This window comes from Tasmannia lanceolata, unplaced genomic scaffold, assembly GCF_043159265.1.
Source record: "Tasmannia lanceolata isolate RefF3 unplaced genomic scaffold, GAP_Taslan_0.1 ptg000002l, whole genome shotgun sequence".
Taxonomy (NCBI): Eukaryota; Viridiplantae; Streptophyta; class Magnoliopsida; order Canellales; family Winteraceae; genus Tasmannia; species Tasmannia lanceolata.
The window spans coordinates 57,898,433-57,925,934 of NW_027518679.1; the positions used below are offsets into that span (position 1 = coordinate 57,898,433).

Here is a 27,502-nt window from a genome sequence, read left to right on the forward strand (position 1 = left end):
TGAATTAAATGAATAAGACAAAATCTGAGCTTGTGTGGCGCTGACTTTTGCATGAGAGAACAACCACTTCAGCTGAATTAATTGATTAAGACAAAATCTGTTGAAAAGTGAGCCCATGTGGGCTGTTCTCCCATGCAAAAGTCAGCTACGAAATCCCTTAGCAAATCCCACTTTTTAAGTAAGCTGTGTTGCCATCCTTAAATGGTTCCAATTTTTAAAGTAAGCTGTATGTAAGCAAGAGAGCTGAGTTAGAGAGAGTATGGCACGACTTAAAGTACTGAGCCTGTAAGAAATGCCCTTCGATGAAAAGGACCAATAGGAGCGCCCTTGTAGCTGGTTCTTGCAAGGGTGCCCTTCAGCCTATCATTCCTCTTGTTCTTATGCTTTATACTGGAAGAAAGTGTGAGTTATTTTCTTGTACATTATATTGAAGCAGCCAAAAAGAAAGTGAGTCCTTTTCTTCTACATTATATTGAAGCAGCCAAAAGACAGTGTGAATGATGTTGCAAAAGCCCCAAAGGAGGAAATGAAACGAAGACTAGTGTCAGATGAAATGGGGATAGAGAAAGGCATGCAGTCAAAGGGGCACCATCATCATTTAATGAAACATATGAACCTTGGGCTTCTCAAAGATTGGAAAGTGGAAAGAAACATACAACACTTCTCACCCATTTAAATGCTCCTTGAAGAGCGGAAAATTAGCATCATGCCACCAATGCTCTCTGTCTCTCTCTAATGCTCCTTCAATACCTGAAAATATTTTTTCTTTCCATACTTTTCCATGGAAAAATATTCGCATCTATCTAAATATATTCGTATCTATCATATAACTTCCCCATATGTGAGCCACCTCGATTGCCACTACCATGTTTTCATAATTGCACTAACTCATCTTGTCTTTAATTATTTAAACACCTATCAAAGGTTATTTATTACAGTTTCCAAAAAGCCCTCATAAGCCAATTTAAAAAGAAAAGACAGTCTGTGCAATTATGAAAACATAATAACTATCAATATCAGCACTACAGTGTTTTGATACTTACACTAAACCACCTTGTCTTTTATTCTATAACAACTATCAAATGTTATTAAAATTCCCAAAATGACAGTACCATTATCAAAACATTGTAGTGCCAATATCAACAATCTTAATAAGATTACAAAGATTTCTCCAAGCTTATATTTGAAGTCGTCACCTTCATTGTCGAGCCAATCCTTTCTTTTCTCTCTCGCTCAGCAAATTCAAGAATCGGATAAAAGACAAAAAAAAATGTCGAGCGAAGAATCACCAGACGAAGGAGAACCCTTTCGCAAGGTTCGGCAGAGATTCAAAGACCATACGAAGGTTTGTCTTTGTATTTATCATCCCATCTATTCTTTTTGTTTCTATTTAATTTTTTTTTTTTTTTTGATTTGGGTCTGATGGGTTTATAGAAAGTTGCTGAAACAAAGGAGCGTTTATCAAAACAAGCGGTTCAAACAAAGGAGCGCTTATCAAAACAAGCGGTCCAAACAAAGGAGATCTTGTCTAAACAAGCGGTTAAAATTGCAAAACAAGCGGAAGAGCACGAGCGATTCATCAACAAGGTACCTTTTTATTTTTGTTTTTATGCTTTGTTTTGATCATTTATTTGGGTGTTTGTATTGATGGGTGCGTTCTTATGTTCGTGCGAATGATAATCATTTGGGTGGTTATGTTGGTGGATGTTAGTGGGTTTCTCTTGTTGATTTCATCACATTAAATTTTATTTACTGATCATTTGGGTATTTTTTTGATGGGATTTCTTTTTTGTTTTGGGTTTTCATCAATCATTTATTTGGTTTTTATTTTATTTTAATGGCCTTATATGGGTGTTTGTATTGATGGTTTTATTTGGGTGTTTGTATTTTTCCGGTTGTTCTTATGTCCATGTGAATAATATTCATTTAATTCCTTCACATTCATTTTATGTCTTTGATCATTTGGGTGATTTTATTGATGGCCTTTCTTTTTTATTTGGGTAATCATCACTTGCTCATCACATTTATAACATTTTCTAATGATTTCGATGGGTATAATGATGGAGGATTGTGGGTTTTTATGTTTGAGTTTTATTTTGTTTATCTTAAATTCATTTCATTTCCTAACCATATGGGTGATTATATTGGGCATTCTTTTGGGTTATTTGTAGGTTTTGATGACATTTTGTGAAGCACATCTATGAATCACTTGGGTGATTGTATTGGTGTATTTTATTTTTGCTAATATATGTTCCTTGCATTCATATCATAATCACTTGGTATTGATTGGCTATACTTTCATTTTATTCATCTTATTCTTTTTTGAGGTTTAGGTGACCCATCTGTGTGGGGTTCTCGGATTTGGCGTGTTTTGTTTCCTGTTGGGGGCTAGTAAGTCATGGTCAATTTCTTTTGGTGGATTTGGTTCTTCAACCATGAATGCTAGTTTTAAGAACTTTGTTTTATGTTCTAATTTCCCTTTTTTCAGGACCGCAAGATATTCCATATGTATACTGTTTCTTCTATGTTACGTTCGTTCCTTTACGATGGATATACTATCGGTTCAAAAAATGGCATTACTATCTTCTGGTAAGCAGTACCACAACTCTAACCTTTTTTATCTCATGAAAGTGTGCTACAAATATTTAGTATTCTTTTCTTTGAAACATTAATTTAATGTGGTGGGAGTAAGGGTTTTAATGAACCTACTCCCCAAATATATTGTTTGTTGCTAAGACATAGGCAAAGGTTGATTAATAATCACAAGCCACTTTTAGACTGGAATTTAAATGATCCATTAGTTCTGTTTTATGATTTTTTTGATCTACGTGTATCTATATCTATTATGTATGTGCGTGCGTGTTATACCAGAGCTCGATTCCGATCTTTTCACCATTTTTGTTGTTTTTTTGTCACTCTTGAAATAAGGATTTTATGACCATTGATTGCCCTCTTTACTCAAATCAAGTATGTTCCAATGATGGTTATGTACGATTATTTTCTGTTTTTTCCCATATTTTAATGTTTGTTTTATCTTTTCCTTTATTGTTTGATGTTTCTACATGTTTTTGAGGCCACTATGAACGTATGCATCTATTTGGTACCTTTTGTTTTATTACAACTTTTGCATTTGCCTTTGTATTTCATATATGTTGGGTTTAACTTCCATTGAGCTAGATCTACATATAAGTCCGATCAATGTATCTCTGCCCATGTGCCATTTCTTGTTACTTATTTTATTTCTAATTCATGCTTATTTTTCTTCATATTTATCTTGCTTTTTTGCTCAATAGACAACCTAGAGTTGTGTGTATACTTGTGAGTTTTTCATATTTATCCTCTTTGATTTTTCTGTGTGTATACCCTTGCGCCTTTCTGTTACTGACATAAGTAATTAAACAATAAACTAGTATTAGTTTATTTTTGAAAGGTATTTTGAATATTCATCTTTTAATGCTACTATTTGTAGTATTCTTTCATTATGAGTTTTTCATATTTATCCTCTTTGATTTTTCTGTGTGTATACCCTTGCGTCTTTCTGCTACTGACAGAAATAATTAAACAAATGACTAGTATTAGTGTATTGGTGTCTGAAATTTTGAATATTCATCTTTTAATGCTATTATCTGTAGTATTCTTGTATTATTATGGAAGTGTACCTTGTGTTTTGTAACTTATGTTAGTTTATTACGCACTTAAAAAAAAGGGTGGCCCAGTGCACTAGGCTCCTGCTATTGCGTGGTCTGGCGAGGGCTAGATGTACGCAGCCTTACCCCCGCTTTGCGGAGAGGCTGTTTCCGTGACTCGAGCGACCAGTAGGTCACAATGGAGCAACCTTACTGTTGTAACTTATGTTAGTGTATTACGTACTTATGTTGTTTATTTCGTTTGTTGTTTGACTTTATTTCTTAGACTTCTGGTAGTAGTAACATTAGGAGATAAAAAATATAAGCCAACCAGCTGACAACTGACATCCTGAGTTTCTAACATGCTCCCCAGCAAACTAAAAACATTATAAATCATATTAAAATTGATCAAAACATAGATATTTATTAAACAAGATATGTGAAAAATCATTAATAACAAAAGTACACAGGCTTCACTTTTTTCTGGTAAGTATGCTGGCTCAGTGGGTTGAACCGACAGCCTCGTGTACGTGACACGAAGCGCCTTCCAACTGAGATATGGGCTCAAGCCCATTACACATTTATAACTGGTAGAAACAATAAATATGGTTGTCTTTGGGAAGGTGTTAAGGAAAAAAGAAAGAAAGAAAAACTAAAGCTATTGGTTGAAAAGTCTAATGCGCTTGATATTATTGTCTTGCCCACAAACTGACACATACTGATTAGGATATTTGAAACCTTTCTGTAGTCTCTCCAAGCTGTGGGAAACAAGGTTCCTTTGTGGCTCTAGTTGTTTTGTCTCTGTGCATGGTTGTTCTTTGTTGTTGTACTGGTGTGCTCATGACTTGCTCGGTCATTCGTCTTCCATTTTCTTCATTTAAATATTATCTTTTTATCATTCGGAAAAATAAATAAAAAACTTGCCTTAGTCTTAACATAGGATATTGTTGATGATTGTGAAAGATTGATGCAGCGAAATCTGAGTTACCAAGATTGTCGTTATTGTGGAGAACATTCCATTTCATAATGAATACACATGCTTCAGCGTTATCAAATCTTTATCAATTATGTTATGACCTTTATTATCCACTTTTACATGGTAGGATCCAACGGTAATTGCAGTTTTGTGCACAATGTGCTTACTATTAGGGTTTTGCAGGATTTCTGTTACTACGCCAATACAATTTTTCTGGTCATGCTTCTCTTGTACCCGAGAAATGAAAAACTTTTCATGGTGTGCTTTTCATTTGCAGAAGTAAGCACATGTCATTCATTTCTTCAGCATTTTGGTTTTCTAGTGCAGTTACTTTTCTCATGACTTCATCATTCTTGCAGGGGCCATTGGCATGGGCATTGATTGTTTGGCGTTGTAGCCTCGTGTTCAGTTCGGTCGACAAAATTGTTAGTGTCCTGATACATCTTTTACCAGGTGAGTTGGCTGCTTTCTTTGTGACTCTAGGAGTACTATTATGATTATCAAATATATCTAGGCTACTGATGTTGGCACTTCCATGTTTTGATGATTGCACTCACTCACCTTATCTTTCCTTTCTTAATTTGCTTCTGATTGTTTTTTAGGAAATTGTGATAACCTTTGACAGCTGGTTAAATAGTAAAAGACAAGGTGAGTTGGTGCAATTATTAAACTTCTAATAGCTTTTGGGTGTAGTTCGGCTAGTCTTCCATTTTTTTTTATCTTGGCCTTTCCCTTGTTTTGGCATTTCCTCCAATCTTTGTGGAATCCAGTAAAAAAGAGAATTGAGAAGTCTCATTGGAAGAAGTCTCATCCATAGTTACCAGTTCGGGAAACGCAAACGGGAAACGGCACGCGAAACGGAAACGTGAAACGCTTGAAAAAAAATCAAAGGGGAAATGAGAAACGGGAAACGATAGAGAAACGCATGTGAAACGCATTGGGAAATGTCTTGGGAAACGCAAGGGAAACGTTTGTGAAACGCTAGTGGAACGTACGTGAAACCTAAAGGAAACACTAGTGAAACACATAAATGTGATGGTAACACACATTAATAGGGAAATGCTTGTGCTAGAATCTTGAATATAATATATATAATTCTAAACTAGATAGGGCTGTCCACAGCAAACTAAATGGGGTTTAATATATCCTTTTAAAGTCTTAAAATTCCAAGAAACGAGTTTCCATGGAAATAAAACTCGTTTCCAAGAAATAGGAAACGCGTTTCACAAACGTTTCACATACGTTTCACCGACGTTTCACATACATTTCACCGACGTTTCACAAACGTTTCACAGGCGTTTCATAAATTTCCGAAGAGCGTTTCGTACCCGTTTCCTGCATCTATGGTCTCATCTATCCTCTAGGGATCAAATTACTCCCATCAAAACGGTTCTTTCTAATCTACCTGCATATTTCATGTCTCTTTTTTTGCAATACGGTGAGTGTTGCGAAGAGAGTTGAGAAGCATCAAAGGGATTTTTTGTGGAAGGTAAGGATGGCAGGAGATTGCATCACCTAGTAAAGTGGGAGATGGTTTGTAAGCCAAGTTTGGAAGGCAGGCTTGGTATTGGAATCATTCATTTGCGCAATGTCACTCCTAAGAAATTGGCTTTTGCAATTTGGGAGAAAAAAGATGCTCTATGGAGGAGGGAAATTAAAGGAAAATATGGAGAGGTTTTAGAGTGGGGGTGATATAATTAGGTCGTAGTAGAGGCTCAGGGCATTGTGGTTGATTTGCAAAGTCAAGAGTGAGTTTTATCCTTTCGTTAGATTCAGGTTGGGTATGGGTGAGGGGATAAGATTTTGGTTTGGTGGGTGGGTATTGTTTGTACCCACCATGCCTATCCCCGCATTTATGTGTTAGCAAGTGAGAAAAGGTATCCGTGTGGTGGATTTTTTTTGAGGGAGTTTGATAGAGTAGGCGTAGGGTTGTGTGGTGGTGGCATTTTATAGGCATCAACGCAAAGACTATGAGATTGATTCGTTCACCAATCTATTGGGGCTCCTTCATGGGATGTATATTTCTACTACCATTTCTGATTCGAGGACTTGGATCTCAAGCCCTAATGGGATGTTCACGGTCCGATTATTTTCTATTGCTCGGTGAAGAGGGACAACAATTATTTAGATGGATGAAAATCTGAAAATTATATGCCTTTCTCAAGTTCCAAGGCTTTTGTTGGATGGTTGTGCACCAAACGATTAGCATGCTAGATCTATTGAAGAGGAAGAGATTCCATTTGGCGAACCGGTGCAACCATTACTTTTAGGATGAAGAGTCATCCAACCACTTATTCATTCATTGTGAGTTTGTTAGGCATGTTTGGTATATGGTTCTCAAGGTATGTAGTATTCATTGAGTATTCCTCCAATCCTTTATGGACCTCTTGAATGGATGGTGTGCTAGGCACCTAGGGGAGAAAGGTAGTACTCTTTAGTCGATTACTACTTTTGTGGTCATTTGGGTGATTTTGAGGGAGGATGTTGTGCTAGGCACCTGGGGAGAAAGGTAGTACTCTTTAGTGAATTACTGCTTTTGCGGTCATTTGAGTGATTTTGAGGGAGGATGGTGTGCTAGGCACCTGGGGAGAAAGGTAGTACTCTTTAGACAATTACTACTTTTGCGGTCATTTGGGCGATTTTGACGGAGAGAAACCGAGAATATTTGAGAATATGTGTTGTGATCCAGCCAACTTGAGGAGCAAATGTTTTTTATCTTACAAGAGACTTGATTAGTTAGGTTTATTTCTAACTTTTAACCATTAAAAAAAAAGTTAGGTTTATTTCTATATGGGACTTGTTTCTATTTTTATCATTTTTATTGTCCTAGATGTGGGGGTTTTGCACATCACCCAGGGCCTACACCTCATCCCTCTTTTACTTCTGTTTTACCCTAGCCTATATCATGGCCCACACATGCACTCTTTACCCTAACCCATATTATGGCCCACACCTGCACTCCTTACCCTAAGCCCATATTATGGCCCACACATGCACTCTTTACCCTAGCCCATATTATGGCACACACGGCCACACATACCCCACTTAAGTCATAAGTGGAATTCTTTTTTATTTCATTGGTGGCCTAATAGGGCCCACCACTTAAAACCCAGCCATCACTAAATTCTAGTATAAACCTTGTAAAAACCCCAAGAAAACCCTAAAACCCCACTTTTGCAAATTGTGGACCCCCCCTCCCTTCTCTCTCTCTCCCCCCTGCCTAAGCCCTCATCTCGGCCAACCAGTAGTGAAGGACTGCCATCTCCCTTCCATTCTTCCCCTATCCCTCTCACCTCACCTCTATCTCTCGGGTTGGAGACCAGCAGCCACCCTTTTCCCCTACATCTCAGCCCTCTTATCTGCAGTAGTTGCTGTTGTTGCAGGCCTGTTTTTTCTTCCCATGGGGTTGCTGATCCTGCTGTTATCACAGCCCCTCAACTCCTCCTTTCATTTATTTTCTGTTTGCAGCTGTTGTCATTGGATCTTTCCTGTTGCCCTTACTTCCTTACTGCAGTCTACTTGATTTTCTTGGTTAATACTGCAGTTACAATTGTTAGGTTCTCTTCTCCATCACCTTGTGGCTGCCATCTGTGCCTCTCATTCTATCTCCACCCATTTCCACGCCATTTTTCTTGTCACCAGTGAGTACATCACTTTGATGGATCGGGGCTGCTGCTATCGCTTCATCCTTTCTTGGGATATTCTTCTCCATGGGGTTCAAGGCCGAAGCCTACACGATTATTCCCGTATTATCAGCGACCCATAGACCCTTATATTTGCCGCCCTTTTCGTTTTGACCAGCCCTCCACCTGCACGTATCTATTACCATGAATACCCTGCCCTTGTTATAATTTCTTTTAGGCCCTAGTCTTGATTGTTTTTACATTTTATTTAGCTTGTGGACAGACCTTTACATTATCGTTGCTCTTTATTTATAGAACTGATTTCTTAGTCTGATCCAATTGTTTGCAAACTTTACTTAGCTGAATTTTTCCTGATAATCAATTAAATCAAAGGCTTCCATTGTTGCTAAATCCCAGTTTTTGTGTGGTTATTTTTAGATGTTTAATCTATTCATGGAATATTGGCCCTGATTTACTTAAGACCAGGCACTTTTATGCTCCAGAAGTTCTTCATAAAGAACCCACGAACCATAACTTTGCACCAATAAGAAATCCAATCCTAGTATAGTATTTGGGGCAATTAGTTGTACTATTTATTTACTTATGGGCTATAATGACGAAGGAATTCAAGGTCTATCTAGTTCAATACTTGTATTGGATAGAGTAGTGAAAGGTTAAAAGAAAGAAAGATTGAAAATCCTGGGTCCCAACATTCTGAAGCTGAATTTGATGGTGCTGTTGCTGGAAACTCAGGTCTGACTGGAATATATGGGGGTTGCTAGGGATCGGTTCGGCCAAATTTTTTCCTATTCTTGTTCGATCGGAATTAATGACCTTAACGAGGCAAAAGCAATGGCGTAGCTCGTGGGACTGAGGCTGTTAGCTCGTGAACCCCATGGATGCTTGGAAGTTGAAGGGAATTCAAGAGATTTCATTTCATGAGTGACTAGGAGATCGACCGGCCTGTAGAGACTCGATGGGATCATCAATCAAATTTAGGATTTATGTTTGCTGCTTAATCCCCTCTGTTTCTCACTGCTCCCGTGGTGCAAACAAGGTTGGTGATGTGCTCGCGAAGAAGTGGGTTAGGGAGAATTTATATGTGGGTCAACGTCTGCCCCCTGTATGATAATCGTATTTCTGTATCCTGTTTTTTTTCTCTTTAATAAAATTTGTTTACAAATTGTTTAAAGATGCTCTCATTGAATAATTGTTGTATTCTGTTTTGTTCTTTCATGTATCATTTTCTTCTTTTTTTATAACTTCTGTTTTCTTTCAAAAAAAAAAAAAACTTTTTTCTTTATGCTGGGGCCATTTCGTGCCTCTCTACTCGCTCCATTGATTTTTCTTGTGAAACTTGACCTACATACCTCTCTCATGAGTTTCTATTTCCCAGTTTGTCACTTTCCCTATGTATCTCACTCCATTAACTCTTCTGTTTACCTTTGTGGCAGGTTGTGTGTGGGCTTTTTTCTTTAATTTATTATTTTCTTTGTTTTATAACTCATATGTTTTCCTTCAAGAAAAAAAAAACCTTCTGTTTCCTTCTGTTGGGGCCATCTTGTGCCCTGTCTCGGTATCGATAACGCTCTCTCTGAAGTTTCTTTTTGCCAGTTTGTTACCTGCCCTACATCGCTCCTTTATATTTCCCTTGGATACTTGCCCTACTTACCTCTCATGAGTTTATTTTTTCCAGTTTCACTCACCCTACATACCGCCATTAATTTTTCTTTTGTAACTTATGAAAGGCGGCTTTGTTGCAGGGATTGTGTTCTTCACTATTCGTTGGTGGGATCCAACAACCTTTGCAGCCATGCACCCTGAGGGGTCAGCGAAACGAGCTTCATGGCCTTACGTCGAGGATAAGTCCTACCTATGGACATGGCTCTTTGTTGTCCCACTGGTTGCTTACACCTTGTGGCAACTTCTCTATTTTCTCATTGTCAATGTGTTGCGTCGACAGAGACTTCTTAGGGATCCTGAAGTCATGACTTCTTACAGGTTCTCTCAAAGTGCTCAAAAGAATTAGTTTGTCAATCAACTGGTTGATTTTTGGGAATTCGGGTTGAGCTTTTACCATAAAATCGGGCCGGTTTCGGGTTGATTCAAATTCTTCTTCTTCTTTTTTTTTTTTTCAAAATCTCGGCCTGACTTGACCCAAGTTGCACCCCTAATCTTTTTCTTGACTTTCTTTTTTTCTTATGGGCTGGTTTTGGCAGGGAACTCTCGAAGAAAGCACAGAAGGCAAACAACATATGGTGGCGTTTGAGCGGGTTGCTTGGGGATCAGAACCGCATGATGATGTATATCGTTTTCCAAGCAGCATTCACTGTTGCAACCATGGCGCTCACCGTCCCGATCTTCCTCTCGTACAGGATGCATTTCACTTTCCAAATACTCAAGGTCTCGGCAACCGTTTGGAACGGAGGTAGCTTTCTTCTAGAAGTGATGCCAAGACAGGTGGTGCTCAAGGAGAAGAAGAAACTTGAGATGAAGCCCATACCAATGGAGTCCCCTACAGACTATTCAAGTGAAAACAACCACCCCCTTGATGCCAAAGCCAAAGAGTCTGAACCATTGCTCACATCTAATGCCTTGTAAAATTATGTTGTGCTTGCTAAAAATAAAACTCCTTTAGCTAATTTTACACAAGGACGTCTCTCAGATGGTTTTCTTTCTTCTCATGTATTTTGTTTCGAGTAAGGTGCAGAACTATGTAATCATTCTATGTGTAATTTTGTATGACTGCATCTAAATCTTAGACATGCCATCCTTTTGTGGTTTGGTGGTTGTTTCCCTCATGTTGTGTTTATGTTTCTTTTTCTGTATTTGTGTATGTGCTTGCATCTTCTCTTTCTTCTTGTTTGGATTTATGGTAGTGTTGTTGGCTTCATGATCCAGGCTGAAACATGGAATTCTGAAAGAAGCCCACTTCGAGAAATTGCCATGAGAGGGGCGTGTTCTTTAACCCTCTTCTTCGGAGCACTTGTGCCCTGTTTTTCTCCGTGAAGACCGAAGAAAAGCCGACAAATTTTTTGTAGAAAATGTTATTATGTGACCCAGCCTGTTACACCCATTTTTCCAAATCTACTTTAAAATGTTGCTCGCAGTAATTTTTTAGTGCCCTGTTTGGATTGCAGGAATTTTTTGGCGAAAGTTTGGAAAGGAAAATATTTCTGAAATTTTCTACTTTCTTTTCGGTATGAAAAGAGAAAACTTGAACCAATCCTACTCAATTTTTATTAAGAGGGCCTTCATGATTAAACGAATCATAATTTTATTTTTCAAAAAGTATTGTACAGCTTACAGAGAAGCAAATGAACGCTTTCATAAAAATTCTCGTAAATCAAAAATGAGGTTTCATTCTGTACATGCCAGATCAATGAATTAGTAATTGCACCCAATCTAGGCCTATTATGCTCTTTATCATACTCGTTGAAGAGAGGAAATTCTCTTTGAATAATAACAATAGAATAAAAGAATTGGATTTGAATTTTTTTTTCCATTTTACCATTTCTTTTCTTTCATAGGATGATCCAAACCGTCCATTTGATAGGCCACAATCTGTGCGACCGTGCAGGCCACAATCTGTGCCCCCCAAAATCATTTCCATAGGATGATCTCAAACCACGGATATATAGAGGTTTCTATATTAAGCAATTCCTCGATAGTTTGGAGGGCTAAGATCATCCTATGGAAATGATTTTTTGGGGGACACTTCTATTCACGTTGGGGGCATCAAATGGACGGTTTGGATCATCAGTGTAAGCCGTACGGTACTCTTTGAAAAATACTGGACTATTATTACGCCATATAAAATCTCCTAACAGTCCAAACCCATTCAGAATCTCAACGGGGTTAGACGCGTGCGACTTTGGGAAACTCTGGAGAACTTGGGTAATAAAATAAAGTTTACCGGCTGTGAACCGATTTGCCGGTTGCAAGTGAGAGAAAAGAAGCGCGAGTGAGGCGGCGAATTTATCATTTCCAAACCCTAAACCTAAAACCCTAGACCCTAAAAAATATAAAAAAGAAAGAACCCCAGTATCTGTTCTTCTTCCAAGAGCCAAAGTCACTGCTTCCAAGTTCCAACGCCTCTTCTCTGTCACTGTTTAGAAAAATCCATCGTTCTCCAAACCCTAATCCATTCACACAGCATAATAACATATTTATATAAAAATCACAGTATTCATAAAAATTTAAAATACATAGGGTTTCAAACACTGCTTCTTTCTCCAAAACCTAATTTTTCTTACTGCTTGAAAATTTTTATCGTAATTTTCAGGGATGGCTTTCGACGGTAGTTTCACCTGCAACTCTGCACTACAAAGATTGCTTACTCGTTGCCCTAATCTTCAAAACAATATCGATTTCACACGTCTTTCTCAAAAGGTATGAGAATTTTTTTGTCCTATCTCCCTTAATCGCTTCAATTTTGTGATTTTTTTTTTCTTTCATCCGATCGAACTATTGTTCAATTGTTGAATGGATTGTTCACAGGGCGATGAATTGAGAGAAGAAGAGATAGTGATTTTGTTAGCAGAGCCTTTTCTGCATCCGAATTATACAATCCCTATTTTGGGCTGTTTTCGGCCGCTAGGGCGTAAGATAGTTGAAAAAGCAGTGGCTTTACTGCGTCTTGTGCCTGATTTGAAATTGAACTCTGATGAGGATTATGTGGAAATTGGTGAAGGTGAAATCGATGTTATTGAGTTTTATATCAGAATTAGGAGGACTCTGAAGCTTCACGAGCTTGCGAGTCTAGCGTTTTGCCGAGTACTCGATTTGGCACCTTTTTTATTAGGGTATGTCCTTTTAGATTTATTTACATTGCTTGAATTATTTGAACTGAATTATGTGGAGTTTAGATGGAAATTCAGGCTTTCAGGTTCATCTTAATTTCCCCCAAGGCCATGTTTGGATTTCGTATGGGCAAAAGATAACTTTAACTAACCCTAATCAATTGAACCTTCAATTTATGATAATATTCCTCTAAATTAACCACAATCAGATCATTTCCCTCTAAATTGTCGAGAGAAAAAGTTTCCTAAGAAAATATTCTCCGTCGTAAGTTTTTTTTGTTCCATTACAAGTAGGGCCTAAACTAAAGTAATTGCAAAACTCACTCTATTTGGACTAACATGTTCATGACAGAGTTCAAGTATTTTAAATTTTATTTTTTGTGTTAGTTTGTTTCGGACTAACATGACAGAGTTTTGCAATTATATTAGGGTTTTCTCTATTTGTACTTATTTAGATTGCTTGAATTATTTGAAATGAACTAGGAGGAACCTAGTTGGAAATTCAGGCTTTTCTTAATTCTCCCCTATGCAAAACTCACTCTATTTGGACTAACATGACAGAGTTCTTCAAGTATTTTAAAATTTATTTAGATTGCTTGAATTATTTGAACTGAACTAGGAGGAACTTAGATGGAAATTCAGGCTTTCAGGTTCATCTTAATTCTCCCCTAAAGTAATTGCATAACTCACTCTAATTGGACTAACATGACAGTGTTCTTCAAGTATTTTAAATTTTTATCATATTAGTTTGTTTTGGACTAACATGACAGAGTTCTTCAAGTATTTTAATTTTTTTGTTTGTTTCTAGGATTTCAGGTTCATCTTAATTCTCCCTAAAAGTAATTGCAAAGCTCCATCTAATTTGACTAACATCAGACTTCTTCTAGTACTTTAATATTTTATTTATTTATTCTTTTTTTTTGCTTAGTTTGTTTTGGACTAACATGACAGAGGCATTTAAATTTTTTTTTTCATTATTCTTGTTTAGTTTATTTCTAGAGTGATGGCATATCTCGACTACAGTCTCAGCTGAGTCGAATTTCTCTAATAGTGTACTGCGTTTGAAACATTATGTCTCACCCATTTGTAACACCTCTTACCTCAAACCTATGCGGAACCATTATAGCGGTGCACGACAGCATTCATTCAAGCTTCATGACTTACATTCTCTGTTGGATTTTTTGTGTTCACGCTGTTTTAAATGCAAGATTTCAGATCAAATCCCGTTGGACTTGATGTTTTTAATGTTTTACATAAAATTCACCAACCTGCTCATTGCAAGCACTTTCTGCTAGTGGATTTTGTTTTATGCCTATTTCTTTAGCAGATAACATGTACTGGTCATTGCAAGCACTTTTTGCTAGTGGATTTTGTTTTATGCCTATTTCTTTAGCAGATAACATGTACTGGTTACTTGTTGCAGGCCCATATTATATTATTTTAGTTTTGCTCCGCCTCCTTTCCAACGCCTTCTGATGATGGGTCCGTTTCTAAGGCAATCTGAAAAGGTTTGGTTTTTATCTGGGTATATATCTGCATTTATTTCTTATGATCTTATGTTGAAAATTTCTCATATTTTTAGCAGTCTATTTGCTAGACTATAGGGTTTCTGATCTTTAGATTGTGCATTTTGGTTTCACTGTATATATCTTGACATTTTGGTTTCACAACATTTCTGTTGTGAAAGGTCTTTAGGTAGTTCTGTTTTGAGTAGTATTTATTTTTCTATTAAAACTGTGATCTCTGTCTTTGATTATTGTGTTTCTATATAAACTCAGTCCCGTTTGTCCGAACTTCTTTTTTCTCTTGGTACCTCTGGTTACTTGGGTTAGGGTAGAGTACCTTAGGCTTCCCCTGTAATTGGAACCAGAGGCCTGCATTTCAAGTCATATTCTTCTTCTTGGAGGCCTTGGTGGGGAATAATTTGCGCTCTGCTAGTTTGTGGCCCATATGCAATGATATGTCCCCTGTTTCAATAATTTTGTAAGAGGTCAACCATAAAAGTCTATTTAACTAAATGTAAAAAATCTTGATATCATTTTCAAATTGCTTTTCAATCATCTTTGTGAATCACTTAATGTTGTTTGTAAATTCATTCTTTAATTTTATAAGACATATCCATGTAACATGCACAAAATTATTTATAAATGAAACCAAATAATGGTATCCGCACATCTAAATAACAAGAGAGGAACCCAAACATCGTAATGTAAAATATTCAAAGGCTCTATGCTTCCTTCAACCGATTATTCTCGATCTCCTAGCCGCCCAGAACTAGGGCATCTGAGGAACACATGCATTTTTGCAGGCTTGACATAGAATTTGACATCCTTAACTTTTTGAGTCCATAGTCATCTCCTGATCTCCATGAACCATCAGCTAAATGCACTAAAAAATGAAGCAAAAATATTTACCTCCAATCCATGATCTATCAAATGTATGGTTGGTGCTCAGGTTAGTGGTGCCTTTATGTACAGGTGTTGATGTGACTGTACGGCTACGACGGTACCTTGGCAGCTGCCTTTCGTCTTTGCTTTTAGGTTTCCAAATACATACCAATATTTGAGTATAGAGGGAAAGATCTGATGCAACTTTATAAATTAAAAGTAAGAAAGACAAAAAGATGGAAGTGGACAAGTACATAATGAATGAAAATTATAATCGGTGTTCAAGTTAGTCGACTCCCTATTCTTATACAGTTATACTGCTCGATGGAAGACTACAAGGACATAAATAAATGAAAAATATAATCGGAATTCAAGTTAGTTGACTCCCTATTCTTATACTGCTTGATCTAATAACTCACAATGACTAATATGCCCTTCAAAATCATAAAGCCATACTAAATGAAATGCAAGAGAAATAAAATAACCAAGCAGCTCTCTCTACATTAATATCTAAAAACTTCAGGTGATTGGTGTGTAGCTATGTGATTGACATTGATGGCAATTTGTATCTACCAGAAAATTTTCATGTTATATTTTCGGGTAAGAAACAATATTATGATTTTATCTTCGGATATTGTCTAACTGCACATATTCATAATTTCAGGATGTAATTCACTTGTTAGATGCCGTTCGGGTATCTTTTCGCTTCCTTCTTTTGGAGCCCAAAGTCTTCTCTGAACTTTGGGACTGGTCTTGTTTTTTGGAACTAGTGCAGCTGCTTAAAGATGTTACTTCAGACGATGATTCAGCGTTCTTTAAGAATTCTTTGGATATAAGATGGTGTGGGGTACAGATATTATCTTTTATTCTAAGAATGAGTGATAGGTCTACTGTAAATTTTGGTCTTGAAGCGGAGACGGCTTTTACGTGTTTTTTGCGGTCAGTTTTTGTTACTTTGTTCTAAACAGTTTTTTGCTTCAAAAGTCTTAATATTCAAGGTTTGAAATTTCGGTTTCGGTATCGGTTACGGCTGCGGCCGAAAGCCGAAACCGTAATTTGGTAAAAAAAAAAAACAAATTTTGTCAATGACCAAAATTTATGCTGAAATTTCCGAAAATTTGAAATTTTCGGTCGAAATTTCAGCAAAAAAAAAATGTAAATTTCTGGAAAAAATTTAAAAAATTACATATTGGCTGAAATCTGGGCCGACGCTGAATTCATGTACTTTCGGTGTCAGCCCCAGCTGAAATCCGAAATTTAAAACCATGTTAATATATAACTTGCGGTTGCATTGTATTTCTCAAACTTTTGTTGTTTTTAGCTGGGAGGAGTTCTGTCAAGATGTATCACTGGAAAAGGCTGGGATGTATCTTGAAGCAAATGAACTTGAGACGGGACGGTTTCCTGAGGGAGCAATTGATTTTATTCAGGATCACTGTGTGCAGTCTTTTCAAGAAAGGACTTGGGTTATCTCGTCATCAGGCTCGCGTGAGAATGAAGCAATAATAAGGAAACAGAGGAAGGCCACATTGTATGCAAGATGCATTTCCTCCTGTTATTTATCCCTGCACTCAAGATATTTTAGTTTTTTTTTTTCCTTTTCATTTTTTTATATCCAATTTCTATTTTCAGTGACACTGACTCAATGGGGAAGCCCTTTGTCCTAACGTTATCCATCAAGAGGTCATTCGAGATGGCCTTGCTCGCAGTGAGTCAAAAATGGCCCATCCTTCTGCACGGTCCTACTGGTTCTGGGAAGACAGCATTAATCCGCAAGTTAGCACACGTCAGTGGAAATCAAGGTATTATTTCTATTTCTGTTTTTTTTATACAATTAAATTTTCTTTTGTTTTTTTTATGCAGAAGATTAATGCCATCCTTTACTGGTGAGAATAGTATTATATCTTTATTTGTCAACTATTAAACCTTTACAGTGCAATTCTCTGTTGCTGTTCATTTTATTTGTTGACCATCTTGGAATTGGCTCTTCATCCGATAATAGATTTTGGATTAGCGAATTTTAATGGTGAAGTTTCGAGTTATGGATATCACTGAAATAATCAAATAGGCTCTTCACAAGGCTATTCCCTTAATATTTATCCATTATTACTGAAGTGCGCCATTTGTTTTTTGTCCCAATTGTCAAGGTCAGAGAAAAACAAGATTGCTATATACAGGAAACATCCAGATTTTTTGAAAAGACAATGGCATTGTCTCTTTTCATATGCAAAGAAATAATGTCTTACCTTTTACAATAAAAAACAATAAAAAACAATCTCTTTTCATATCCATCAAGATTGCTTGCCGATAACAATAAAAAACATTTCTTTGAATTTTTTTTCTTTATTGAAATTTGACTGTGGATTTTTTTATCCATGATGTTGCAAATCCATCTTGAACATTTTGCATTTCTGTTTATTATTGTAGAAGGAAAATTTCAGTTTGTATTGCCATCATTTTATTTTTTTCATAATTATTAGAGGGTTGATCCTAACCCTCTATAGATCGGAGGGTTATGATCAACCTATGGAAATGATTTTTGGGTCACAGCCTATTTAGGCTGTGGCCCATCTAATGGACGGTTTGGATCATCCTATGGTGCGGGCCATACCGTACTTTTTAATAAAGTAAGGAGTGTGATCATCAAAATACGGTAGTGGTGATATCATTTCCCTTTTTTTTTCTCGTAATTATAAGTAATGTTATTTTCCCCCTCGGTTTGTGGATATCATACTGGTTAAAACATGTTACTTGCCGCCATAAAGTTTCAATGCTTTTCTGCTGCTATTTTTGGCATTATTGCTATTTTCATGATTATATATAGGGATTTTGATCTTACTTCTCTTTTTTCTTCTCAGTTCTATTTCTTCACATGGATGAACAGATGGATGGCAAAACACTGATCGGGAGTTATATCTCCGCAGAGCAACCTGGTGAATTCAGATGGCAGCCTGGTTCTCTTACCCAGGTTTATTTTATGCTTGTGAAGATGTTCTATTCATTACAACTTACATGTAGACTTTATCCTTATCCAAATGCCGTTTCACTTTTTGCAAATATAAAATCTCACTTCGCTCTTATTTTCAGAAAAAAAAAAAAAAAACTCACTTCGATCTTTAACACAGGCTCTTCTTAAGGGGTTGTGGGTTGTCTTTGAAGATATAGATAAAGCACCATCAGAAGTGCAGTCATTCTTATTACCTTTGTTAGAAGGTGCAAGGTCGTACACAACTGGACGTGGGGAGGTAAGAATTGTTTTTGAAGTCTTCAATTTGTCCGCTGAATGACATTCTACTCATTTTTCTATTATTTTCCCAACATGAATAGGAAATAGAAGGGCTTTTAAACCTTTATCTGTTTTTCTTTTCTTTCACTTGGTGCCAATAGGTTGACTTTTGTAGTTATACATCTAAAAAATAATTAAGCGTAGAATATATGAAACAAAGGCAATTGTGCTCTATTTATTCATATTGTTAGGATTGGCTTTGTCTAATAGGAGAATTCCTCTTTCTCTCATCTATCTTCTATGCTTTGCATCTGTTGCCTTCTTTTTTGCCTGCTTTTCTATTCTTGGCATCGATGGCCTTTTGGGGTTATGCAATACCAGTAGAGGGAGGGAATTCCTGGTCAGGTGACTTCACAATTTCGCCGGTGCCTCAGCCTTCCCCTTCTAGAAGCTTAATGGCGTCCTTGTTTTTTGATTTAGTGAATGCAAAGGGCATTAATCTGTGATACCCAGAGACATATACAAATACAGATACAGGAAACATTGGCATGGTTCAACATTTTTGTAAAATCAAGGACACATCTACTACTAATACATATATATAAAATACTAATAGAATACAACTCAACTCAACTCAACTAAGCCTTTGTCCCAAACTAGTTGGGGTCGGCTAATGAACCCTTTAGAAAATTTTCATGAAGAAGGTGAAAAGATCTACTCGGCTCAAATTGACCAAGTCTAATCCTAACACTAGTTGGGTTGTCTACATAGATCATATTCTTCCATTCTATCATATCCAAGGTCATGTTCTCTAATATATAATACTAATAGAATATATTTGTTTTATACAAAATTATATTACAAAATATAAAAGTTTCAATGTTTATCATGTTATATTTTTTAGTGGTCTTGGAATTGTAGAAAAGAAACAGTGAGGCCCATTTGTCTAGTTTGACATGTTATATTTTTTAGTGGTCTTGGAATTGTAGATAAAATGTAGTGAGACACATTGGTCTAGCTCGATGAAGCTTTTAGTTACAGTAACTCAACTCAACTCAACTCAACTAAGCCTTTGTCCCAAACTAGTTGGGGTAGGCTAATGAGTCCTTTAGAAAATTTTCATGAAGAAGGTGAAAGGATCTACCCGGCTCAAATTGACTAAGTCTAATCCTGACACTAGTTGGGTTCGTCTACATGAATCATTTTCTTCCATTCTATCCTATCCAGGGTCATGTTCCTAGCCCTCAAGTCTTTCCTCACTGTTTCTACCCAAGTTGTTTTTGGTCTGCCCCTAGAAAATTTTAGTTACAGTAACGTGTACCATAATTTAAAAACTTACAAAGTGTTCTATTTGAATGACCAGACTAGTGTTGGTGATCTTCATAATGATGCATTGATGCTAAGCAGTTTTAATAAGCAATGATGCCAACACGAATTTATGAATTATAAGTAGTAAGGCATCACATACCAGTCATATTTTCTCAACAAATAGGAATCATGCCAGCAATAATTTATGAGTTCTTTCTCATGAAGCCGTGTCCGTGCCATATCCCGTACTAGTACTCGTGTCGTATCGTATTGACATGGTGATGGGGACCATCACAGCACTTATGTTTTAATTTTAAGTGTTTGTTATATGAGGGGTGCCAATATCAATTAAGGGGGAGCATGAGAGAGAGTCTTATTTGTTGAAAGTTAGAAAAGCTAAAGTTACATCCTATGTTAGTGTCCTTTCAATATTTTTCCATATATATTGTAAGCCCTTGGCAAAAAGAAGCAATTGTTCACCCTTTTCCATGATTTTGTCGAGCAAGTTTTTAGATTGGCTGAAACACCACTGCCAAATCATGCAGGAAATGGTAAAAATTCCTAAATATTCATAAGTCTTTGAAAATATTATTTTTCTAGTCTAGAAATCTCGCATCTTTTGCCATTTTTTTCCCATATACGCTCCTTTGATTTGGGCTTGCTTACTGCATTGTATCATATTAACAAGCTATTCACTAAGTTACACTTTTTTGTTTTGGTAAATGTTGGTGGAACTTCCTCTGAAGCCAGCTGTCTTCAATGCTTTGCATCTACACAATTACGATTTTGCTTCCTAAAATCAGCATTTTATGTGGAAAAGAAAATGTTTATCATTTTCTAAATTTTCTAAAGTCAGCATTTGTTGTGTGAGATATGTCTCTTTCCAAGTAGGCCTGCTACATATCTTATTTGTTGTGTGTTTTAGTATATGGCTCTAAGTTTTCTCTGTCAAGCTTACTCCTTTTGGTCAGATTTTGTTAAAAATCTCTTGGTATACATGGGTTTCTTGTAGGCAATAAATGTGGCTGAAGGATTTCGGCTATTTGCCACAGTTTCAAGTTCAAACCATGACTTTTCTCACAATATGGAAGGTTTGTGCATGTTTGCTTTCCCCCCCCCTTCTAATTGAGAACATTTTAGTCGTTTGTATTTTAAGTATGGTGCATGTTCCTTATTTTTTTGTTGCGGTTACTATTTTGCATGTTTATAATTATATCTTACCACAAAGCAGCTATAATGTCACAGCTACTAGGCAAGTTGATTTGTTCAATTATGTGTCATTGGAAATGAGCCTCTCCTGAGCAGATCACATATAGTTTTTGTTGGGCGTCGAGACTTGAAACGAGCATGTCCTTTAGAGGCCAAGGTTTTAGATTTCAGTTTTGTTCGCCACAAAAACGGAAACTTTTTTTATTTCGGTTGGAAATTTCTGTGAAAATCCTGTAAAATCACTGGAACATATGCAAATGATAGAATTTAAAGATAAAACTTCCGGAAATGCTAGTGTTAAAGTATAAAAGATTAAATAATGCAAGCTAGAATAAGCACAAATACACACTTAGAAACTATCACGTAAGCAAAAGCAAGACCACTATCCATAATGGTTTAAAAACATCGAATACCAAGTGACATGTACTGTCTCACATGTCCTCTCTCTCTCTCTCTCTATATATATATATATATATATATATATATATATATATATATATATATATGAGAAAACGGTTCCTACACACATGTGTAGATAAGTTATCTACACACTAGCTTAAAATACCGTGGGGGCCACATTATTTGGGTGATCCAAACCATTCATTTTTAAGGCCCTCACATAGATAGGGTGTCCACAAAAAATCAGATCCATAGGATCATCCTAACCATTCGAACTGTGGAGGCAAAAAATGGACTACTTTGTGAAGGTTTAAAGACATCCCTTTTACCTCCACAAATCGTAGGGTTGGGATGATCCTATGGATCTGATTTTTTGTAGACACCCTATCTATGTGAGGGCCTTTAAAATGGATGGCTTGGATCACCCAAACAATGTGGGCCCCCACTGTATTTTAAGCTAGTGTGTAGAGAACTCTCTACACATATGTGTAGGAGCCGTTCTCTCTCTCTCTCTCTCTCTATATATATATATATATATATATATATATATATATATATATATATATAGAGGAAAAGGATTGTACGCTCGAGCGCCCAATCACAAGGGTCCCACATTTTTTGTGGTGATCCAAAGCATTCATTTGCAAGGCCCTATCATAGATAGGGTGTGTGCCAAAAATCAGCTCCATCGAATCATCCTAGCCCCTCCAAAAGTGGAGGGCAAAAATGGGCAGATTTGTGGACAAACAGTGTCTGTCCATTTTGACCTCCACAAATGGATGGGCTAGGATGATCCTATGGAGCTGATTTTTGGTACACACCCCATCTATGTAAGGGCCTTTCAAATGAATGCTTTGGATCATTCTAACAAAGTGGGCCCACATGTGATTGGGCACCCGAGCGTACCATAAGCTTGGTACACTCGAGCGTACAATCCTTTTCCTCATATATATATATATATATATATATATATATTTGAAAATGTTGTCTTATAATTTATTACATACCAAATTTCACATGTAATTCATATAAATATTTATACATAATACATGCAAAACCTTTCGCATGTAATTCATCTAAACATCATTATGTAATGCATACTCATATAGTGTCTAGCAGTAGTAATTACGGGGGTCTTAGTTTGCTCCCCCATTACTTATAGGGCCCATCCGCGATCGTGCAAACATTGAGGGTTCGGTATTGCGAATCGAGATACTATTGGATTGGAACTTGGACACATGGCGATACACAACCTCCCTCCCTGTGAGACAACCAGTAGTACGATTCAAGGGAATTGGACACTCCTGGAACGGATATACCAAGAACTAGAGTCGCGAGGGAATCTAACCTCGGTAGAGGCTTCCTTCTCCCTTCTTTCGTAGCAATGTTTATGCATTTCAGTCGTTTCGGCTTCGGTTTCAGTTTCAGTGGGCATGGAAACAGAAGCATTTCGGTTGTTTCGTGTCGGTTTCGATGGAAATTTAAAAACATGTGAGGCATTGTTCTGGATGATTTAACTTTACCCAAATTGCCTTTTTAACTTCTCTTCTATTGATTCACATTCAAATCAGATTGTTGGTGTTGGTGCAGTAATAGAACATTTAGCAATTAAAACCATGGCGGTTTTTTTTTTGTTGGAGAGGGGGGGGGGAGGATGTGGAGGAGATGGTTGGGGGTTGTAGACATCCACTACCGCATATCGTTAAAATTCCACTTTGAGCATTATCAATTTTGATTTGTTTCAAGGGACTTGCTAGGGACTTCCGCAGAAAGGCATTTTGCGGCTGGCTATTGCACGAGAGAGCAGCCACCTCTGATGAATTAAATGAATACGACAAAATCTGCTGAAAAGTGATTCGGAGGTGGCTGCTCTCTCGTGCAATAGCCAGCCGCGAAATGACTTTCTGCTAAAGTCCCTAGCAAATCCCTTGTTTCTAATATGTTTCATTTGAAAGGGATCTGCCTATCGTTTTTAGCGGGAGTTTTGACATGAAATGAGCTGCAAGTTCATCTTCTTTCGAGACATTAATTTTTTTTTGATTTTCAATAAATTTAAATCAGATTGTAGGCGTGACATTATAGCAATGCTCTCAGAAATGTATCTTAAATCCCTGCTTCATGCTAGAGGATATGGATGCTTTACTTAAAGAAATTTCTCTGTTATTATATGTAAACTAGGGAGTTATTGCCGTTTCTTAAATACTGTGATGATAGTTTCTTTCTTGTTTATCAACCTTCGCTTTTGGATCTTATTTAGAGGATTCCTTGACAGGCACGGTCACCCTTGGCGTCCTTTGGAGGCGATTGATGGTTAGGGCCCCAAGTAATAAGGATATGTTAGATATAATAAACACTTCGTATCCATGTTTGGATGCTCTTGCTGAAAAGCTCATAGGTAGGCCTGCTTTGCTTGTATTCTATTAGTGCTTAAACTTTTGTTGGTTTGATACCTTTTTCTTTTCTTTTTTTGGTTTTCCAAAAAAATGATACCTTTTTTTGGCAGATACCTTTGAAAAAGTAAATTCTGTCTCTTCTTTCCAATCCGGAGGATTTCAAGTTAGCAGGTCTTCCTCAGCCAATATTTACAGCAGATTCTCGTTAAGGTCATAAAAGCCCTTTGAAGTCAACTGTTCCTTTTGAACCATGAATAAACTGAAAATGTTGAGAACTGAGACATTTTCATCTTATGGCTTTGCATTGGCAGGGATCTTTTGAAATGGTGTAAGAGGATTACAGGTTTAGGGTTTTCCTTCTCTGGGCAGGCATTACCAGCATCATATTCTAAAAGCATTTACCAAGAGGTCCACCTATGATTTCACGCCTGATATTTTCCTATGTTTATAACTTTGCTATGATGGATCTGATGTATTTACTTGGTCTTCACCGATGTATCTAATTTTTTTCTTCAGGCTGTGGATATTTTTGCAGCTTCTTCAGCTTCTTCTGATAATCGGCTGTCTATCATGAAAGAGATAGCGAAGATGTGGGGAATGCCAGTATCGGAAGCAGAAAATTTTTACCCTACCTATAAGCCTTTAATTCAGGTATTTAATGATGGTGTTTTTCCTTTGTTTTTGTTAAAGTATAAAAGATTAAATAACGCCTTCTCCAACAGCTTAAGCTTTTGGAGCACTTGGTTGTTTCTACATGGTATCAGAGCAAATGTCCTTGGTTCAAAACTCCATGATATTAAAAAATGCACATGTGCCACGTGTAGGTCAACCCTAAAACGAGGGGCCACACGTGAGGGGGAGTGTTAAAGTCTAAAAGATTAAATAATGCCTTCTCCAAGGGCTTGACCCAAAAAGAGGGGCCACATGTGCCACGTGCAGGCCAACCCTAAAAAGAGAGGCCACATGTGCGGGACAATGATAAAGTATAAACGATTAAATAACGCCTTCTCCAACAGCTTAAGCTTTTGGAGTAATTGGTTGTTTCTACAGTTTTACCTTCTTATGTCTGGTAAGTTTTTCGTATTTACGTCATTGCAGAATTTACATTCAGATTTGCAAGTTGGACGAATTACCCTCAAATGCACTCAAACAGCTGTATGTGTATGCATTTAAGATCTTGTTCTATTGAACTTGGTTTTCTGTTTGGATTCTCTCTCTCTCTCTCTTGGTTTTTTCTAACATGTTTTCTACAGTTCCATAAAAAAATGCGAGTTTTTGTGGAACTACGTAGTTCACTACACCTTCTGGAGAGGATAGCATGCTCCGTAAAGTATAATGAACCTGTTCTATTGGTTGGTGAAACCGGTACTGGGAAGACTACACTTGTCCAAAATCTGGCCCATAGGCTTGGCCAGCCACTTACTGTCTTGGTATGGTGCCAGAGGAGTTTGTGTGATTTTCTTATGAAGCCTTTCCAGATGACGAACTCAGGGGGGATTCACAACTAAATCTATGTTTCTTTATATTGCAGAACTTAAGCCAGCAAAGTGACGTTTCTGATCTATTAGGTGGATTTAAACCTACTGATGCACGCTTTACTTGGATCCCTCTTCATAAAGAGTTCAAAGACCTGTTTTGCAAGACATTTTCTGAAAAGGTATGCCTTTACCAAATTATTTCTATGGGTTGCATGTTTTCTGGGGCCACCACTATTAGACTGGGATGAATTGATTTTACCTTTGCATGTCAAATTTCAGAATAATGAGGAGTTTCTTCATTGGTGTGAGATATATGTAGTGAAAAAGGAGTGGAAAAAGCTATTGCATGCGCTTGATGTTGGTTGGAAACATTTTTGTAACCTTGTGAAGTCTGGGAGTGGTACAAAGCGAAAGAGACCATTGGGTGAAGAAATTATCCTTGGTTGGGAGTCGTTCTCTGATAGACTTGATGCCGCTCGTAAACATATTGGTGCCACTGCAATGCACTTTTCTTTTGTTGAAGGTGCTTTTATAACTGCATTAAAAAATGGCCATTGGATTTTACTTGATGAAGTCAATTTGGCTCCTCCTGAGACATTGCAGAGAGTTATTGGTGTCCTTGAAGGAGAGAAAGGTTCGCTTTGTCTAGCTGAAAGAGGAGATGTGGAGTATATACATAGACATTCTAGTTTTCGAATATTTGCCTGCATGAATCCTGCGACAGATGCCGGAAAGAGGGACTTACCATACTCCATGAGGACCAGATTTACTGAATACTTTGTTGATGATACTTTGAATGATGAAGATTTGGCTCTTTTTATTAAGAAATATATGGGCAATATCCATGGAAATACAGAAGTATTGGATAGAATTGTATGTTTTTATAAAAAAGCCAAGATTGAATCTGAATATGGGCTTCAGGATGGGGCTAATCAGAAACCACAATTCAGCTTGAGGTCTCTTGCTCGTGCACTAGAATATACGAGGAGGGCTGAAAAATTTTTTGGATTTCAAAAAGCCCTTTATGATGGATTTTGCATGTTTTTTCTAACTTTACTAGATGGGCCCAGTGCTAAGATCATGGACAATATGATATTGTCACATTTATTGGGAGGAAATATGCCCCCGGAGGTTCCATTTGACAGTTATTTAATGGAGAACAAAAAATTTAAATTGGACTCAGCGTGTGATGCTTTCTTGGATAGCTATGTTCTTACAAAAAGCATTAAGGTGCATCTGAGGAACCTTGCACGTGCCGTTTTTATTAAAAGATATCCCGTCCTTTTGCAGGGTCCCACATCTAGTGGGAAGACTAGCCTTGTCCAGTATCTTGCCAAGATTTCTGGCCGTGAATTTGTTCGCATTAATAATCACGAGCACACTGATCTGCAGGAATATTTTGGTTCTTATATTACGGATTCTAATGGAAAACTTGCATTTCAAGAAGGTGTATTGGTTAAGGCTGTTCGCAACGGATATTGGATAGTTTTGGATGAACTTAATCTTGCCCCTTCAGATGTGTTGGAAGCCTTAAATCGGTTGTTAGATGATAACCGAGAACTCTTTGTGCCCGAACTCCTGGAAACTGTGTCTGCACACCCAGATTTTATGCTTTTTGCCACCCAAAATCCACCTACACTGTATGGTGGGCGTAAAATGCTTTCTAGAGCTTTTCGTAACCGCTTTTTGGAGATCCATGTTGATGACATTCCAGAAGATGAGCTAAGCACAATATTAGAGAAGAGATGCAAAATTCCAAAAAGTTATGCTGTGAAGATGGTTGAAGTTATGAAAGACTTGCAATTGCATCGTCAAAACAGTAAGGTTTTTGCCGGAAAACACGGTTTTATTACCCCACGGGATTTATTTCGATGGGCTGATCGTTTCCGGAAATTTGGGAATTCGTATGAAGATTTGGCCAAAGATGGTTATTTTCTTCTGGCTGAAAGATTGCGAGATGAAAGTGAAAAGGACGTTGTTCAAGAAATTGTGGAGAGACGCCTCCGTGCCAAACTTGTCAAGGATCATTTGTACGTACAGGTCTGTACAATTGCTCTCTCTCTCTCTCTCTCTCA

At 37.2% G+C, this 27,502-nt stretch overlaps 2 protein-coding genes across 3 annotated transcripts in view; both read left to right on the forward strand.

Annotated features, from left to right (window-relative positions):
* The first annotated feature begins 1,186 nt into the window (after window positions 1-1,186).
* Window positions 1,187-11,026, forward strand: LOC143881269 (glycerophosphocholine acyltransferase 1). The gene is made up of 8 exons (XM_077384259.1): window positions 1,187-1,345; window positions 1,435-1,587; window positions 2,334-2,391; window positions 2,489-2,589; window positions 4,786-4,881; window positions 4,962-5,055; window positions 9,989-10,226; window positions 10,445-11,026. Exons 1-8 carry the CDS (start codon window positions 1,271-1,273, stop codon window positions 10,824-10,826), a joined length of 1,197 nt encoding a protein of 398 aa, XP_077240374.1. The 5' UTR covers window positions 1,187-1,270; the 3' UTR covers window positions 10,827-11,026.
* Window positions 11,027-12,247: 1,221 nt separating this feature from the next.
* Window positions 12,248-27,502, forward strand: part of LOC143881278 (midasin-like protein) — a 66,864-nt gene continuing 51,609 nt past the window's right edge. For both annotated transcript variants that reach the window (XM_077384266.1, XM_077384268.1), the window contains exons 1-17: window positions 12,248-12,617; window positions 12,726-13,030; window positions 14,451-14,535; window positions 16,079-16,353; window positions 16,736-16,945; window positions 17,047-17,216; window positions 18,273-18,382; window positions 18,540-18,659; window positions 20,961-21,039; window positions 23,829-23,951; window positions 24,060-24,159; window positions 24,261-24,357; window positions 24,466-24,600; window positions 25,048-25,104; window positions 25,203-25,379; window positions 25,481-25,606; window positions 25,707-27,467. In XM_077384266.1, coding sequence (XP_077240381.1) covers window positions 12,513-12,617; window positions 12,726-13,030; window positions 14,451-14,535; window positions 16,079-16,353; window positions 16,736-16,945; window positions 17,047-17,216; window positions 18,273-18,382; window positions 18,540-18,659; window positions 20,961-21,039; window positions 23,829-23,951; window positions 24,060-24,159; window positions 24,261-24,357; window positions 24,466-24,600; window positions 25,048-25,104; window positions 25,203-25,379; window positions 25,481-25,606; window positions 25,707-27,467 — 4,035 coding nt within the window. In that variant the 5' untranslated portion in view covers window positions 12,248-12,512. The remainder of the gene's footprint in view (window positions 12,618-12,725; window positions 13,031-14,450; window positions 14,536-16,078; window positions 16,354-16,735; window positions 16,946-17,046; window positions 17,217-18,272; window positions 18,383-18,539; window positions 18,660-20,960; window positions 21,040-23,828; window positions 23,952-24,059; window positions 24,160-24,260; window positions 24,358-24,465; window positions 24,601-25,047; window positions 25,105-25,202; window positions 25,380-25,480; window positions 25,607-25,706; window positions 27,468-27,502) is intronic.